This window comes from Mus caroli, chromosome 3 (genome assembly GCF_900094665.2).
Source record: "Mus caroli chromosome 3, CAROLI_EIJ_v1.1, whole genome shotgun sequence".
Lineage (NCBI taxonomy): Eukaryota > Metazoa > Chordata > Mammalia > Rodentia > Muridae > Mus > Mus caroli.
In genome coordinates this window covers 147211369-147228875 of record NC_034572.1, presented here as the reverse complement: position 1 = coordinate 147228875, position 17507 = coordinate 147211369, and the positions used below count along the sequence as shown (strand labels likewise).

At 43.4% G+C, this 17507-nt stretch overlaps 1 protein-coding gene across 5 annotated transcripts in view; it reads right to left on the bottom strand.

Annotated features, from left to right (window-relative positions):
- The window catches only part of Slc44a5 (solute carrier family 44 member 5), a 295928-nt gene that overhangs the window by 33698 nt on the left and 244723 nt on the right, over positions 1–17507 (bottom strand). For 3 of the 5 annotated variants that reach the window (XM_029474880.1, XM_029474881.1, XM_029474883.1), the window contains 2 exons: positions 13976–14060; positions 2773–2857 (listed from right to left, as the gene is read on the bottom strand). In XM_029474880.1, coding sequence (XP_029330740.1) covers positions 2773–2857; positions 13976–14060 — 170 coding nt within the window. Of the gene's footprint in view, positions 1–2772; positions 2858–13975; positions 14061–17507 lie in introns of those variants that run through there. The other 2 variants (XM_029474882.1, XM_029474884.1) reach the window with 1 other exon arrangement.

Genomic DNA, 17507 nt, shown 5'->3' with positions numbered 1-17507 from the left:
CCCTCCCTCTCTCTCTCTCTCTCTCTCTCTCTCTCTCTTTCTTTCTTTCTTTCTTTCTTTCTTTCTTTCTTTCTTTCTTTCCATCATCAGCAACTTACCAGTGACTACACAGCTGACAAATATGACTTCTCACTGTGATGCACCCAACCGTCAACTGCTAATAGTGCTTCAGGGTGGAGTGCGCTTCCTGAACCTCTCCCGCATTGTGAAGGAATGCTGGTGGAACCTCTCTTGCACATGAATGCTATGAACTCATGGATACAATACCATGTTTTTCCAGAAGACTGCATTTCAGAGCAATATTCTTCATCTTCTTTCTCTTAGACTCTCAAGTGGGTAATATAAACACCCTCTTAGGGCTGATCAGTCAACAGTAACTTATCCTCCGTACCATTTGTAGCTTTCATGTTGCTAGAATGTCTTACTCATCTGTGAACCCTGTGAGCTACAATGTCAATTGGCCATCAAGATGTGCCCACTGGTGCATGAGCGGCATGGTTGTTACGTCGGTAACCAGATGCTTTCTGATTGGATTTGAAGCCTGCTCTACAGGAGGGAATTTAAACCTGATACGTTAAACCTGTTCAAAGGTGCATAGGCATCAAATATACAGGCCAGGGTGGGGTGGGGTGGGGGAGCTATTGCTGTTGTTTTTCTGAATGGACGTGTTGTACAACTGCTTTCTAAGTATTTATATTTATATCTTTTTTATCCTTAGGTTAGTACTTCTCTCCGCTTTCCTTAGAGAAGCTTCTGTGTGGGGGTTGTAAATAATGCAGAGATGAATAGCTGGTCAAAGCACTGGTAATTGTTCTTACTGGCAGTTCGGGGAAAGCTAAGTGAGCTGCTTTCACACCTTTTGACTTGTTTCTACTGTCGACAAGGGCACTTGGTGTTGACCACACATCTCAGTAGGAGAACTAAATGCATACCTCATGTCTCACAGTAATGTTGTGTCATAGCCACAGGAGTCCAATGCCTTCTAAAAGTTTGACAGCATAAGACAAGCCATCTTCACATCTACTCTTCCACAAGATTCTCCTTTACCCCTACTCATATACATATGCACTCTCTGCCCCTTCTCTGTCTGTCTGTCTGTCTTTCTGTCTGTCTGTCTGTCTGTCTGTCTGTCTGTCTGTCTCTCTATCTCTCTCTCTCTCTCTCTCTCTCTCTCTCTCTCACACACACACCACACACACACACACTCATATACCTCTAGCAGAAGCATGGAATGTCTTAAAGCTGCATATAGAGACACTGACAGCATCTAACACGTCCACATGCTTTATAAGAAGGTCAAAGTTATTATCAGTGTGAATGGGGAAAGTTCACTCTGATTGGAGCCAGGGTGAATAAGTCATGAACATGTTAGGAGATTCCTCAGTGACATGATAGCTTTGACTCTTGGCTCATAACATAGTGGAAAATAGAAGAAGACGGATACATTTTGCTGCGTTTATTAAAGAGAAAGATTCATATAATGCAAGATGCTACTTCTGAGACCCTGACAATTCTACACTTACAAATACACACACAGTGTATACTACACATACAAACTGGTGCATTTGCAACACGAAGAAGAAAGCAATTAAATGGAAAAAAAAAGTAGTTTGTCAAAGAGAATCATAAGAAACTTCAATTAAAAGATAAATGAGTTTAAAGAAACAACCACAAAACCATAGCAACTGCTCTTTCTTCTTTTCCTCTATCAGACCAAGTTGTTCACTTCAAATGAGATGCTGATTAGAAGCAATCAAGCTATAATTAGTCAAGAAGGTCACTCTGAAGCTGGGTATCCAAACTGATGCTGGCCCATTATTCAAGGGCTTAGGACCATACTGCCAATTGACAAAAATATTATACATGGAATATAGATAGCTCTGATCTATGGATACACTATTGCAGGGCCAACCAATGCAGAGTGCACAGCTGCAGCTGCAACATATTCTGCTGAGCTGTGATTCCTATGGATTTCACAGGACACTTTCAACACCATTCTTCATGGTTACCATATCAATTCAGGTGACTCAACACTATTATAAATAAGGATTGTGGAGCTGGGAGAGTGAGTTGTACTGAAGATTAAAATACCACATTTGTTATATATACACCGTATACATATATGTCCTAGATAATCTAGGAAAACATCTATGAAACTAACAAGCATGAATTTGTTGTGTGTGGTGTAGTGAAAAGGATGGGAAGATGGCCGTTCATTGATTTACTAGCTCGTTCATTCCATAGATATTCTCTGATCACCTACTCTAGGGGATCAGTAGGTAATGTGAAAACAGTGGGAGATAAACCCGGTAAGAATCCTTATCCTCAAGGCATCTGGCCTTAATTCAGGGAGACAGACAACAAAACTTCTTTTTAGTGAGACTATGTGTGTGCCCATGTGTTCAATGTGTATGAGTGTAGAGATTACCTACTCCAACAGATGCAGAAACCAAAGAGCAGAAACACAAGAACCATGAAAGAGCTTTCCCAAACAATCACACTCCTCAGTAAATCCATCCAAAGATACAGAAACGGCTGGAGCAGACGACAAGGACTTCTGGACCGTGATCGCTTATAGAAGCAAACGGTTACTGTCACTGAAGTGGCCTAGTCACTGTGACATAATTTATCTTTAGCTTTGATTGAATGTGAATGAACATGACATGATGCTTACATTTTCTTACTGCACACAGACTTGACACGGGATTTCTGAATCTTCACACCCAGCCTGTTAGGGACTGCTAAAACCAGCTCGAAGGCGGCCGGTCTTACCTGTGTGGTAGAGCACTGTAGCTGGAGCATCATGGAAGGACCGGTACATCTAAAGATGTTAAAGTAAAACAAAACTGTCTTGTTCCTGTTTAAAAAAAAAAGAAAGCATAAATAAATCTTTTCAGTGATGGTAGGAATGCACACCAAACCACAAAAATGTTGAATTCATTGCCTTTAAAGGTCAGCTCCATTTTCTGTATGTGGGTACAACGTATTCTCACACTGCCTTTACATTGCCTAACAATCAAAACTGTTTTGTAATTATTAAAAGTTGAAATAAACTGTTCAACAGCATGAGATTATATAACACGAGGCAAATGATTGCATTGTCTTGGAAATGATGTTGACACACATGTTTAATAGAAGGAAAATTAATAATATATTTATTTTAGAGAGGAGCTTACTTAAAAGATAATTAAAATACTATTTCACTATGTATCGGTATAGAAATACATATAGAAATAAGTATTAAATTATATGCAAAAAGAAATCATTATATCTAAGTTTGGGGATTATATTTCTTCATTTAATTTTTGTATTTAAGGATGTTTTTAACATAAGCATGTATTACGGTAGTGGTAAAAATAGACAGTAGTTACACTTTCTATTGCAAATTATAATAAGTGGCAGTCATGAGCTTTCAATGGAATGTTATCCTGTCAGTTGATATTACATTTCAATTATAGGGAGATGAAGACCACACCAGCCCTGCCTACTTTGCAGTGATGTGGAAAGAACCCAAGATGACACTGGACTCAGGCAGCTATTCAATTTCAGGGAGGGAACAAAAGGAAAATGTGAGTGTTGATTGTAGATCCTGCTTCCTCTCCTTATCAACTCCAGGGTCCACATCTGGATGCATGAATGGGGAATTAGCATTGTTTCTCTAAGCTCTTCAGAGGATTCAGAACCTGGTGGTCTCTGTCTTAGGAGTTACAGCCCCAGGGCTAGGGATGTAGCTCAGTTGGCTCAGTGCTTCCCTAGTGTGCATGAAGCCCTGGGTTTGATCTACAGCACCCCATAAAATCCAAGCACAGAATTAATGTCGGCACGTGGGGGGGTAAGGGCAGCCAGATCAGAAATTCATAGTTGTTGTCAGCTACATCACAGTTCTGTAGCCAGCCCGCATGAGACTCTGCCTCAAAAACAAAACAAAACCCTCAAAAAGCCACAGGTTTAACAACTCAAGAATAATTTGTCCCAAGAATTTGTCCAACCCCCTAGTTAACAAATTTTTTAACCCAGAATTGTTCCTGTCCAAAGGAAACACAGGGACAACAAAATGGAGCAGAGACTGAAGGAAAGGCCATCCAGAGACTGCCCCACCTAGTGATCCATTCCATCTGCTGACACCAAACCCTATTCCTGATGCCAAAAAGTGCTTGCTGACAGGAGCCTGGTATAGTTGTCCCTAAGAGGCTCTGCCAGCACCTGACTAATACAGTATCTACTCATAGCTAACCATCAGACTGAGCCCAGGGACCCTAATGGAAGAGCCAGGGAAGGACTGAAGGAGCTGAAGGGGATGGCAACCCACCATAGGAAGAACAATATCAACTAACTGGACCCCCTCCCAAAGTTCCCTGAGACTAAATCACCAACCAAAGAGGGAGGGAGGGATCCATGGCTCCAGCTGCATATGTAGCAGAGGAGAGCCTTCTCTGGCATCAGTGGGAGGGGAGGCTTACGGTCCTGTGGAGACTCGATGCCCCAGCATAGGGATGCTAGAGCAGCAAGGTGGGAGTGGGTGAGTGAGTGGGGGAACACCCTCATAGAGGGGAAATGGGATGGGGGTTTGTGGAGGGGAGACTTAGAATGTGGACAACATTTGAAATGTAAATAAATAAAATAACCAGTAAAGACTATTGTAACTATAAATGTAGCCTAAATATACAAGGGACATTTGAAAAAAAAAAAAAAACTTTCTACGTAAGATCAAACTCAGGAATATGGGAAGCTCTCTGTGGAAGTTTCTACTAGTTTTTTCCTTCTCTCCTACCATGTCCTGACCCTGAACATCTAAGCAGAAATGGTTGGAGGGAGTGGACGAGAGAGAGAGAGAGAGAGAGAGAGAGAGAGAGAGAGAGAGAGAGAGAGAGAGCACTGTTGGTAAGATACAGGAAAGTTAAGAAAAGTTCCATTGAGGAGAGGTGGGCTGTCTTTCCATGAGGGCCTCTTACAGAACCCGAAGGTGCCCCAGGAAGGACAGACCGTCATTTTTCAGCTGATGACCTCCCCTGTGGAAGACCTGCCTCCGTGACTGTTTGAGGAGACTGAGAAGAGAGAACTGAAAGGAGTTCGTAGACCAGAAGGCCATGGTGAGGCAGCCTGGTGCAGAAAAACTGAAGTCAAATAAACGGGCTTAGCTCTTCCTGGCTGTAGAAACCTTGGAGGTGACACACCAGGGACAGAACTGCGGGTGTGTTGAGGGGAACAAACCAAAGCTGGCATGTTACCTCAAATAACTGAGTAAGGAATCTCCATTGTCCCATAAGAGAAGTGGTATTTGCATGGGTATGCAATTGTGTAATGTAGGTGTGTATGCACGCATGTGCACATGCATGCAGAGACCAGACATTGACACTGGGTTTCTTCTTTGAGGTCTACCTTATTTTTATGGATGTTGGGGAAAGAACCTTCAATCATCACCTTACTAAATCAGCCTAATTCCTCACTGTGTTCTAAACATCTGTCACCTTCCCTCAAACCACTAAGAACGTCTTGCCTCTCATAAGGGATGCCCTTCCTATTTCATGGCACTAGGTTGTGTAGTAGTGCTCACAGAGCCATCTCTTTGCCTCCTCTATATTTTGAGACAAGATCTCTCATCGAAGCGGGACCTCATCTATTTGACGATTTAGAGTACTGACTGTCAGAATGGCTGACTAGTGCACTCCGGGGATCTGCCCATTTCAGTCCTGTGAGTGCAGGGGCTACAGATTCTCACAGTACCCAAATTACATAGGTGCTGGGGATTCTAACTGGTCTGCATGTTTATGTGACAGTCACTTTACTGATGAGGTGCTGCTACTGCCATGGTGAGGATACAATTCACTTGTCATCGGTGTCCACTTTGGGTAGGCATCTAAACGCCACCTTGATCTTGCAGTAGCTTGTACCCCTAGTGCTATGTGAGGTAGAGATATGAAGATTTCTGGGGCTCTGAATGCCAGAGGTCTGCTGGCTGCCAGCCTAGTTGAAAAATGTTAGCCCCAGGTTCAGGAAAAGATCCTGTCTCAAGTGCACAAGGTAGAGCATGACAGAGCAGGATGTCCTAAATCCTACTCTGGCCTCTGAGGGCACACACAAGTGCACACACCTACATGTACAGGGACAATAAGCACACTCAGACATGATACATCAATTTATTTTTCTTTTATTTTTGAGATTATAATATAGTCATGTCATTCCCTCTGCCCTTTCCTCCCTCTACCCATGACACACCCCTCCTTGCTTTCTTTAAATTCATGTCTTCTTCTGTCATTAATTGCTGTTATAGGCACATGTATGTACATATATTACCAAATATAACATGTCTGGTCTGTATAAAGCTACTCATGCATGCATATGCTTTCATGGCTGACCATTTGATATTGGATCATTAACTGACGTGTTCTTCCCTGAAGAAAACAATTTCTCCCACTCTCAGCCTCCTCAGTTGCCTGCGGTTCTATGTGAAGGGCTGAAGCTTTCCCTGTCTCCTTGGCATGTCTACTGCTATTATCCTTGTTCAGCTCACATCTTAGCTTGGTGAGATTTTATTTGTGTAGCTCCTGACATCCCTAAAGACACAATCACACAGCAAACTCCCTTATTCTCTGGCTTGTATAATCTTTCTGGCCCATCCCACTTCCTTAATATTTTCTGAATATTAGGTGTGGGTATGTTTCATAGACATATCCATTGGGACTGGGTTCCACAACTGTGCATTTTGATTGGTTGTGGTTTTCTGTGATGGTCTCCATTGCTGCAAAGAGAACATTCCTTGATGAGAGGTAAGGACCACACTTAATCTATGGGCATAAGGACAGATGTTTAGAATGCAGTTAGGGATTAGGCTGTTTTAGTAAAGGCATGGTTGAAGGGTCTCCTCCAAGATCCAGAAAAAAAAAAAGGTGGGCATTAATAAAAATGAAATCCAGTGTTGATGCCTGGCCTCCACAGGCATGTGCACCTGTGTGTAGTACATTACACATGTACATACCCAGGAAGACACACACATACACATACCTGCAAAGATTCATGGAGACCTGAGGGGGAAAAAAGACCTATTTTGAATGGAATTTAATTTAACTATAAAGAAAAATGGGATTATGAAACTTGTGGGGAAATGGGTGGATTTTGACAGTGTTGTATTAAGTGAAGAGATCCTTCCTTAAAGAATTTTATATACTCAGATCCTAGCTCTCTCTCTCTCTCTCTCTCTCTCTCTCTCTCTCTCTCTCTCTCTCTCACACACACACACACACAGAGAGAGAGAGAGAGAGAGCGCTCACATGCATGTGTGTGAGTATAGCCTGTATAACCATGTGCTACCCTAGAAAGGTGACCATGGAGGGGAAAGACTTGTTTAGGTGGAAGGCAGCAAGACATGGAGGTGGACTGGAGTCTTTGGTGGTGGGGCAGAAGGGCACACAGCATCAGGGAAGTTGAGAGAAGAGGCCTGAGAAAGATCACCACAAACAAATTCCTTTGAAAAATGCTGCCATAAAACCTGCTCCTTTGTATGGTAATTTTAAAACTTAATTTTTTGAAGAAAAAAAAAAACAAATACTTGTGCTGAAATGTGAGGTTTTCAACTCTAAGAAGTATGCTATTTCAAACACTTTCCAGAAGGAAAGGTCACAGCCCAGCACGCCACCAGATTGGCCTTAGACATTCTGAATGCAGAATGCAATGTCCTCGGGTTCCTGGGGGAAAATTACCTTTCAATCCATTATTCTATATAGTTGGGCCATAAATCAGATAAAAAGAAGGGAAAATTATATGAGAGAAAATGGCATTTCTAGAGCTCCACACTCTTTCCTCCTGTGATCCCTGATCTCAGGAAGGTAGCCATGGTTGTCCTCCACCAAAACAAGCAGTTAACAAAGAGGGGAACCTTCTCAGAACAGAGAAACCAAGAACAGAACGTGCATTCTAAAAGAATGGTTGCTGTTTAGTTGAAATAAAAATTTAACTGGGCATCCTGTGCATTACTTGCTAAATTTGGCAACTTTTGAACAATGATCAAAGCTTGTGAGAAGCCTACAGTTAACCACAGTGTTCCTGAGTGGACCAAAAGCATTGCCCATGCACTGAGGTTAAAGATGGGCATGCAGTGAGGTAAAGGTGGCCATGCAGTGAGGTAAAGATGGCAATGCACTGAGATGAAGATGGCCATGCACTGAGGTGAAGATGGCCATGCACTGAGGTGAAGATGGCTATGCACTGATGTGAAGATGGCCATGCACTGAGGTGAAGATGGCCATGCACTAATGTGAAGATGGCCATGCACTAATGTGAAGATGGCCATGCACTNATGTGAAGATGGCCATGCACTAATGTGAAGATGGCCATGCACTGAGGTGAAGATGGCTATGCACTGAGGTGAAGATGGTCATGCATTGAGGTGAATATGGCCATGAACTGAAGTAAAGATGGCCATGCAGTGAGGTGAAGATGGCCAAGAACTGAGGTGAAGATGGTCATGAACTGAGGTGAAGATGGCCATGCAGTGAGGTAAAGATGGCCATGCAGTGAAGTAAAGATGGCCATGCACTGAGGTAGGTCTTTAGAGAAAGCAGACTCCTGGGAGGGAGAATTATTTGAATCTGAACATGTGTGATGGTCCTGGCAGTGGCTGTTTGTATTAGTTAACACTAGACAAAGCAACTGAAGGAAGGAAGAGGGTTATTTTAGGCTCATGGATGCACTTTATGATGGGGATTCATAGCAAGATTCTGAGACTACCGATCACATTGCATCTGTGTTCAGGAAATGGGGAGCTGTGAGTGCTGGGCTGCCACATGCTTTCTCCTTTTGATGCACTCCAGGACCCAAGCTCGAGAATGTTGCTGCTACCCATGGCCTTCTATTTGAAATTGACCTAATTTAGGAACTCCTCCCTCACAAAGGACGTGCCAAGGGGTGATTTCCATTGTGATTCTAAATTGTCTCAAGCTGACAACCAACATTAACCATTATAGTACTTAAGATAAAATCCAGCACCAAATAAATATTTTATTAGAATTCTGTGTGGAGTCTATGTGTGCTTCTCTGTGTATGTGTGTGTGAGTGTGTGTATCAGTGTATATGTTTGGTGCGTGTGTCTATGTGAGTGTCTGTGTGTGTGTGTGTGTGTGTGTGTGTGTATGTCTTGTCTCTGTATGTCTGTCTCTGTTTATATGTGGGTGTATGTCTCTGTGTATCAGTGTGTGCATATGTGTGTATTTCTGTCTCTGTGTGTGTGTGTGTGTGTTTCTCTATGTTGAGACAAACTAAGATGCGGGCTGATCTTACACTATTATTAAAGTGCAGTTAATGATTTTAATATGGGAGCTTGGTAGAGACAAAAGTACACAGCCTGGCAGTGAATAAGGATTATGTAGTTATAGTAAAATCGAAGTCATTCACTGCTTCCAGCTCCTGGTATCAAACACAACAGAACATGCCAGGCTCTGCTGAAGTTACAACACTGAGTATGCATGGTGACAAAGTGGACGGTGCAAAGGAGAAAGTAAATATAGAAACTGCATAGTGGAATAGAAAAGGAAAACCAGAGGGAAGATGGTTGGGGAGGGGGGATATCACTCTCTTGCACAAAGAGGATCCCAGACACTGTCAAGTTAGGACAAGAAGTAGAGGGACATTATCAATATCCTACTGAAAGGGGCCAGAAAGCCATCTAAGCTCAGACATGGGGGTGTGGATAAAAAGAGGAACAAAGTTGGTTTTCCAGGGCAGGTTATCAATGGATACCACCTAAATGTAACAAAATATCAACTAATAGAATAAGAACACCACCAAAAGATACTTTTATTAAATTGCCAGAACTAAACCGGAGACAGGAAAGAGTATACATTGTGGAATACATTATGGGCAAAATGTCAAGGTGGGTGGCCACTCCTTTTGTTACAGGTTCTTCATTACCATGTAATTTGCTTTCAAGTACATATAGTTATTTTAAATTTTAAAAATTGGGGCAAAATTTGGCCTACCATCCCAGGTACAATGATGTCTTCTAGAGACACGGGATCTATGTCCAAATTCATGCAAAATTTAAAAATTAAATCGAATAGGAGGATTGGGGTTTGTCACGTATTCGAACAGATTTGTGGGACAGTCGTCATTTTGTGAACAGTTCTATGGAGACCTGAAGGTTGTTTTCTTTCCCAGTCAGGGATCTGTGCACATTCTCTGTTGAAAACCCTCCCAGCAATCTTTGTTAGCTGAAGTTCTTGCAGTACCCAGAAGGTGGAGCCACAACCAATCAAATTCCTGCTTTCCAGTGGACCCGCTAACAGGCCTTGAAACCAAAGGTAGTGAGCAATTTCCCCTGTGCAGAGAAAGTTACACAGTTACACGTAGCTACATTTCTGTACCCTCTGAAGCTGTGGTTTCATCTGGTTTGGAATTTCAGGAAACTATCAGTGTTTCTCCCACAGTCCTTCCCGCTGGGAGTAGATAAAGCATAAAAGTCAGGATTCCTCACTATCCCAGGTATGACAACGCCCTCTCAACACAAGCCTCTGCGCCTAGTTATGAGAAATCTCCCCTACGTATTATGAATCCAGGGTCAGCTGCAAAGCTATCACAGCACAAATACAATCACCCCGGTGGCTACACTGACCAGAGTGTGGCCCTGACTTGGGTTTACTCATCCTGAGATGTGCCTACTGCATTCTGGCACAAAAATATGCACATTATTTCCTGCCTTACTTTAATAAATACATTTTTATCAGCTAGTCCTAGGTCAAAAGTTACATGAAAGTCCATTTCATTGCATCTGGTATGGTGTGTGTGTGTATGTGTGTGTGTGTGTGTGTGTGTGTGTGTGTGTTAACCACAGATGTCATTCCTTAGGCATCAACCACTTTTATTTAAAGACTGGGTTCCTAACTGGCCTGGAGTTCACCAAGTAGGCTGGTTGGCTGGTGAGCCCAGTGATCTGGTGATCTGCCTGCCTTGGCTCCCCAGCACTGTGGTCACAAGCATGGGTCACCATACCCAGCTTTTTAAACATGAGTTGAATGGGCTGGGCTCAGGTCTACATGCCTACACAGCAGGCACTTTACTAGTTAAGTCATCTCCCTGCCCCTTTCCTGAAAGGCTGGAACAACTCTCTCCTTCCACTCTGTGTGTTCCAGAATGAACTCAGGAGGCCAGGTGTGGCAGCAAGAGCCTTTACCCACTGAGCCATCACTTGGCCCGACTTTGCTTCTTGAACTGAACCGGATCAGGCACATCTCTATGTCAAAAACACAGCTGTACATAATACCTTGAAAGATTAATGGTATTTCATTATATAATCATATCAGAGCCCAAGATAAATGGTATTTCGTTATATAATCATATCAAAGCCCATTTAATCAATCTCCTTTGACAGACAAGCAGACTGTTTGCATTCCATTCTGTCTACTGCCTGGTACTGGCTATAATTGCTTGCTTCGTTTCATTGTGGCTGTTTTGGCTGTGACAGGAGACAGTATGAGTCTCTCTGAAAGTTCTTCCACAGGCCACCCACAAAGGCTAGGTCCCAGTAGGTGACACTATTGGTAAATGCTTGAACATATCAGATGTAGGTCCTACTGGGAAAAAGTAAGAACACTGAGGATGCTGGGAATTGAACTTGAGTCCTCTGGAAGAGTAGCCAGTGTTCTAAATGCTGTTAGTTATCCAGCCCCCTACTTAAAAAAATTAATATTGAGTAAAATTTGACTTGCTTTAAGTATTTTTACTTACCCGTCAAGTCTATATGCATAATTTAAAGTAACTTTTCATTAAAATTTTAAACTAGTACATTTTATTATGATAATTAAAACAACAGCTCCACCATATTTGTCTTACTTAGGATTACTATTGCTGAGATGAAACACAATGATCAAAGAAGTTTGAGGAGGAAAGGGTTCAGTCAGCTCACCCTTCCACGCCTCAGTTCATCACCAATGGAAGCCAGGGCAGAAACTCAAGTGGAAGAGAAACCTGGAGGCAGGGGCTGATGCAAAGGCCATGGCAGGTGCTGCTCATTGGCTTTACCCTCATGGCTTGCTCAGTTGGGTTTCTACAGAACCCAGAATCATCAGCACCACCCACAGTGGTGGTGGTGTGTGTGGGGGGGGGGGGCATGTCAATCACTAATTAAGGAAACGCCCTACAGGCTTGCCTACTGCCAGATGTTACAGAGCCATTTTCTCAGTTGAGGCTTCCTCTTCTCTGATGACTCTAGTTTGTGGCAAGTTGATCTAAAAACTTTGTATAGGTTTTTATAAGATCCAATGGCCTCTTCTGTTCTCATGGGTATCCATACATACATGTTTACACACACACATACACACACTCACACAGACACACACACACAGTGCACTTTTAAACTATTGGAAGCTATTGGAAGGCCTAAATATATTAATGTAGGCTTAAAGTTCAGAAAAAGTATACATTTATCATATAATAATCTTGTAGGAAATTGAAAATATAAAAATCCTATTATCCAACAAAATGTTTTGAAGTAATTGGTTTTTTTGCAGTTGGAAAAAAAATGTTTGACTCCTGCTCCATCCTGCTTATGCAAAAATAAGTTCCAGCTAAGTTGGAAGCTTAAATATATAAAAGGAAATTACAAAAAGAACTATAGAAATACAAGCAAATGATATTCTCACGATGATAACACAGATACAACTAAAAAGCAGTATGAATAGAATTGCTTATTGAAGTCATGGGCACTTTTCCCAAGGGGTCTGTTAGGTTTCAGAAAATGGAGGGACCAGCACTGACACATATTGTTGAATTCTGTTCCATCTAAAACTTATCTTTATCAGACATTGTATTTGAGTAAATAGTCTGTTAGGCAAGAATCATTTCTGGATAGTGTTTATATACTGCAGTTTGGGGGGCCACCTCTTTGTCTGACATAAATGGGTCAGGGGATCAAGCCTGGAAGTACCTGAGGATCTAGAGAGTTCTGTGATGTGTGTGTGTGTGTGGGGGGGCGTGAGTGTGTGTGTTTGTGTTTTGTCTTGTTTGTTTTTTGTTTTTGTTTTCTAAAGTTAAAATACATTTATATCTTGGATTCAAATTTGGTTGAGGTGTCTTTATACAGAGGCTTTTTGTAGGCAAGCCTTCCCCAAATCTGCCTTGATATGATCATAAGGGTGTCCTGCTCTCTCTTCCAACTTCTAGGATTTCTGGTTTCTCTGCAGTTATTCTGCCTGTGGATTCTTCAGCTCTTTAATGAATGGATACATCTCTTGCCATAACACGTTCTCAGTAATGGGTGGCACTACAGACACAGAACTGAGCATTCTGGACTGTGTTTCTATTGCAACCCTCTTGTTGTTAATGGGACTTTTGTTGTTCCATAGCTATTCAAAGCCAGAAACTCAACTGGTTGCAAAGAGCCAGAAGATCTAGCAGCAACCCAATTAGTGAAGGCAAAAGAAAGAAATAGACGCTGAGAAAGGGATAAAAGTTTTTCTAAAACTGTGAGTTGTGGGTTTTGTCTGTCTGCTTGATTTTAGGTAAATAAATAGAAAGCATGCTTTCCAAAACAAACACCTCTGCTATGATTGACATTGGGCACCTCCCCACTTCCCCACTCCCGTGCTGTCCACAGTTGTCAAATTGCTCCCAAAGATCATTGAAGACCTAGGAACACTACAAAAGTCAGAATGATTGTAGGTAAACATTATAGCAAAAACAGCCCAACAGCAGTATGGTATAGGCGATTCAACCACTGTTCAATATGGCCGCACAATAGCCCAATCCAAAGGGCATGCTCTAAATATGGCCGCTGGTCCCATCCTTACTTTTAATTTTATTTTTCCTAATCAGAGTGGAGATGCAGAGCATAAAATCTCCAAACCACTTACAGCTGTCTGTAAGAAGAGCCAGGAGAAACCTCCTCCCGAGTCTCAGCCTGCCTACCAGGTCCCATGAGACTAGGCTGATACGTGTACATTCCGGCTTAGAGAGTAAAACCATGCAAAACATAGGTGGCCATACTCACTCATTGGGGGTTCCCTTCTGGCCACAAAAATGTCCCTGGCTGTCCGTAGGATAGGCCATTTTCCTGGGGTCACCATGTGCCCAAGCTGTGGGAACAAAAAAGGACAAATTCCCCATCAGCACCATCTGGCTGAAGGCAGTCTAATTTGAGAGATTAGAATTGCCAGGGCAACAGTCACCTCTTCCCCCTCAGTCATAGAACATTATTGATTTTCTTCAAAGAGTAATTTCTTAATGAAAAGAAAAATGATATGTGCGTGAATTGGTCTGAAAGCATGCTTTTCTCCCCTCCAGATTCATCTGGGCTGCAGCCAAAACATGAGGTAACGCGCAGAGAAAATGACAGTTATTAGAAGGAGGAGGAGGAAGAGGGGAAGAGGGGGGAGCAGACAAAAGCTCACTTGGAAAGGAAGACGCCTTTTCTAAAGCTCAAGCAGAAATGACTTCATACCAGCGCTGATAGATTTGTACCAAGCAGAATGAGGTAATGCTTTGGGGGGTTATACAAAAGTGAAAAAAAACACTGCAAAACTCGGCAGCATCTCTGATTTCATAGGGCATTCAAAAGGCAAACAAGGGCACAGCAGAGGCAACCCACAGTAAAGACCGCCAAATATTTGCCAGATAACCTCAGAGCTTAATACAAGCACTCTACACCTCTGACCTCAGTATACTAAGGACTCGGTGGCATTTTCTATGGAGATGCTTGGCTCTGCTTCACACAAGTTTGTCGCCTGTTTTTGTTTGTTGTTATGTGGATTATAAATTTGGCCTGACAGCTAGAACCTATAGAAAGTAATATCTATCACTAAGTTAGCTAATGCTTGTTTATTGTAACTGAATTTTTCCACCTTCTCCAGTTTCAGCAACACAGTCTTTAAAAGCCCAGCTTTGCAGATGAAGACACACCTTTCTCCTCTGCTGTGATAACTTTGCTTGGCCATCTCCAAACACACACTTATTGGACTGACAGTTTGCCTTATAATCAAATCACCCTTATACATGTGACTGGTGTGACCAGAGATGATTTTTAAAAAATCAATTTTCCAAAAGATGACAACTCTAAGGAAGAGGGACTTTTGCTAGGTATCTTTCTCATCAGCCCATGCTTCTCTGTTCAGTGTTAAGCACCAGGAAGGCTCCCTTTGTCTACTTCACTCCACTGTCACCAAGGCCAAATCAGCTTCACCTTGAATTCCATCTGGTGAGATCTGGGTAGCTCTTGGTCACCATGGCTTCCTGCCCTTATTCTCCAGAATGAAGAAAGTGAAGTATAAAAAGCTGTGTAATGACTTTGGAGTGCCCAGCGCTCACCGAGACCCTCATTACACTGTCTCTGTGCCTCAGTTTCTCCATATTGGCTAAGCCTAAGAGCAAGAAAGATAGATTTATCCAACAGTTTCTTTTTTCATCTCTATGTCTTAATGTACCTCTTTTAGCTTTGTCTTAAAGTGTTTAACCATTTTTTTCTAAGTAATTATAACAGAGAATTAGGCAACTGATTCATTTTTAATTTTTTTTTTACTCTTGAGGATTTCATACATATACAGAGCTCAATGTGATCATGCCCTCCCCAACACCACCATAACACCCAACTGCCCCTCCAACTGCCATATCACCCCAACTGCCCCTCCAACTCCACATATGACCCCAACTCCTGCACCACTCTCATATTACCCCAACTCCCCCTACAACTCCCACATCACCCCAACTCCCCATATAACCCCAAGTCCCCTTACAACTCCCATATCACCCCAGCACCCCCTACAACTCCCCATATCACCAGAACTCCGCTTACAACTCCCATATCACCCCAACTCACCCTGCAACTCCTCCATATCACCCCAACTCCCCCCCAACTCCAATATCACCCCAACTCCCATATCACACCAACTCCCCTCCAACTCCCATATCACCCCAACTCCCCTCCAACTCCCATATCACCCCAACTCCCCTCCAACTCCCACATCACCCCAACTCCCCCCCAACTCCAATATCACCCCAACTCCCCCCAACTCCCTTATCACCCCAACTCCCCTCCAACTCCCATATCACACCAACTCCCCTCCAACTCCCATATCACCCCAACTCCCCCCCAACTCCAATATCACCCCAACTCCCCTCCAACTCCCATATCACCCCAACTCCCCCCCAACTCCAATATCACCCCAACTCCCCTCCAACTCCCATATCACCCCAACTCCCCTCCAACTCCCATATCACACCAACTCCCCTCCAACTCCCATATCACACCAACTCCCCTCCAACTCCCATGTCACCCCAACTCCCCCTACAACTCCCATGTCACCCCAACTCCCCCTACAACTCCCATATCACCCCAACTCCCCATACAACACCATAGCACCCTAATTCCCACTCCAACTCCAATATCACCCCAACTCCCCCTACAACACCTATACAACCCCAAATCCCCCTGCAAGTCCCATATCACCCGAACTCCCCCTAAAACTCCCATATCACCCCCAACTTACCCTCCAACTCCTCCTCCATCTCTTCCATACCACCCCAACACCCCCTCCATTTCACCATATCACCTCAATTCCCCCTCCAATTCATCCATATCACTCCAAATCCTCCTCCAACTCCCATATCACTCCAACTCCCCCTAAAATTCTCATATCACCCCAACTCCCCCTACAATTCCCATATTACCCCAACTCCCCCTACAACTCCTCTATATTACCCAGAGTCCCCTACAAATCCCATATCACCCCAACTCCCCCTACAACTCACATATCACCCCAACTCACCCTACAACACTATAGCACCCCAATTCCCACTCCAACTCCCATATTACCCCAACTCCCCCTACAACTCACTTATCACCCCAACTCCCCCTCCAACTCCCCATATCAGCCCAACTCCCCCTTCAACACCCCATATCACCCCAACTCCCCCTCGAAAACCTATATAAACCCAACTCCACCTACAAGTCCCATATCACCCCAACTCTCCCTACAACTCCTCCATATCACACCAACTCCCCCTCCTAATCACCCTTCAAGTCCCCATATCACCTCAACTCCCCCTACAACTCTCCCTACAACTCACCCTCCAACTTCCTATATAACCCTACTCCCCCTACAACTCCCATATCACCCCAACTTCCCCTAAAACTCCCACATCACTCCAACTCCCCCTCAACTCCCCATATCACCCCAACTCCCCCTCCAACTCCCATATCACACCAACTCCACATACAATTCCCCATATCATCACAACTGCCCCTCCTACTCCACATATCACTTCCTACTCCCTCTACAACTTCCATATCACCAAAACTCCCCCTACAACTCATATCACCCCAACTCCCCCTAAATCTTCTCCATATCACCCTACTCCCCCTACTACTCCTACATATTACCCGAACTCCCATATCATCCCAACTCCCCCTCCAACTCCCCATATCAACCCAACTCCCCCTATTGTAAGGAGCCGCCCTCACATTCGCCATTACAAGATGGCGCTGATGGCACTGGCACCCGTGTAATCAAACCATCTGTGCATGCGCC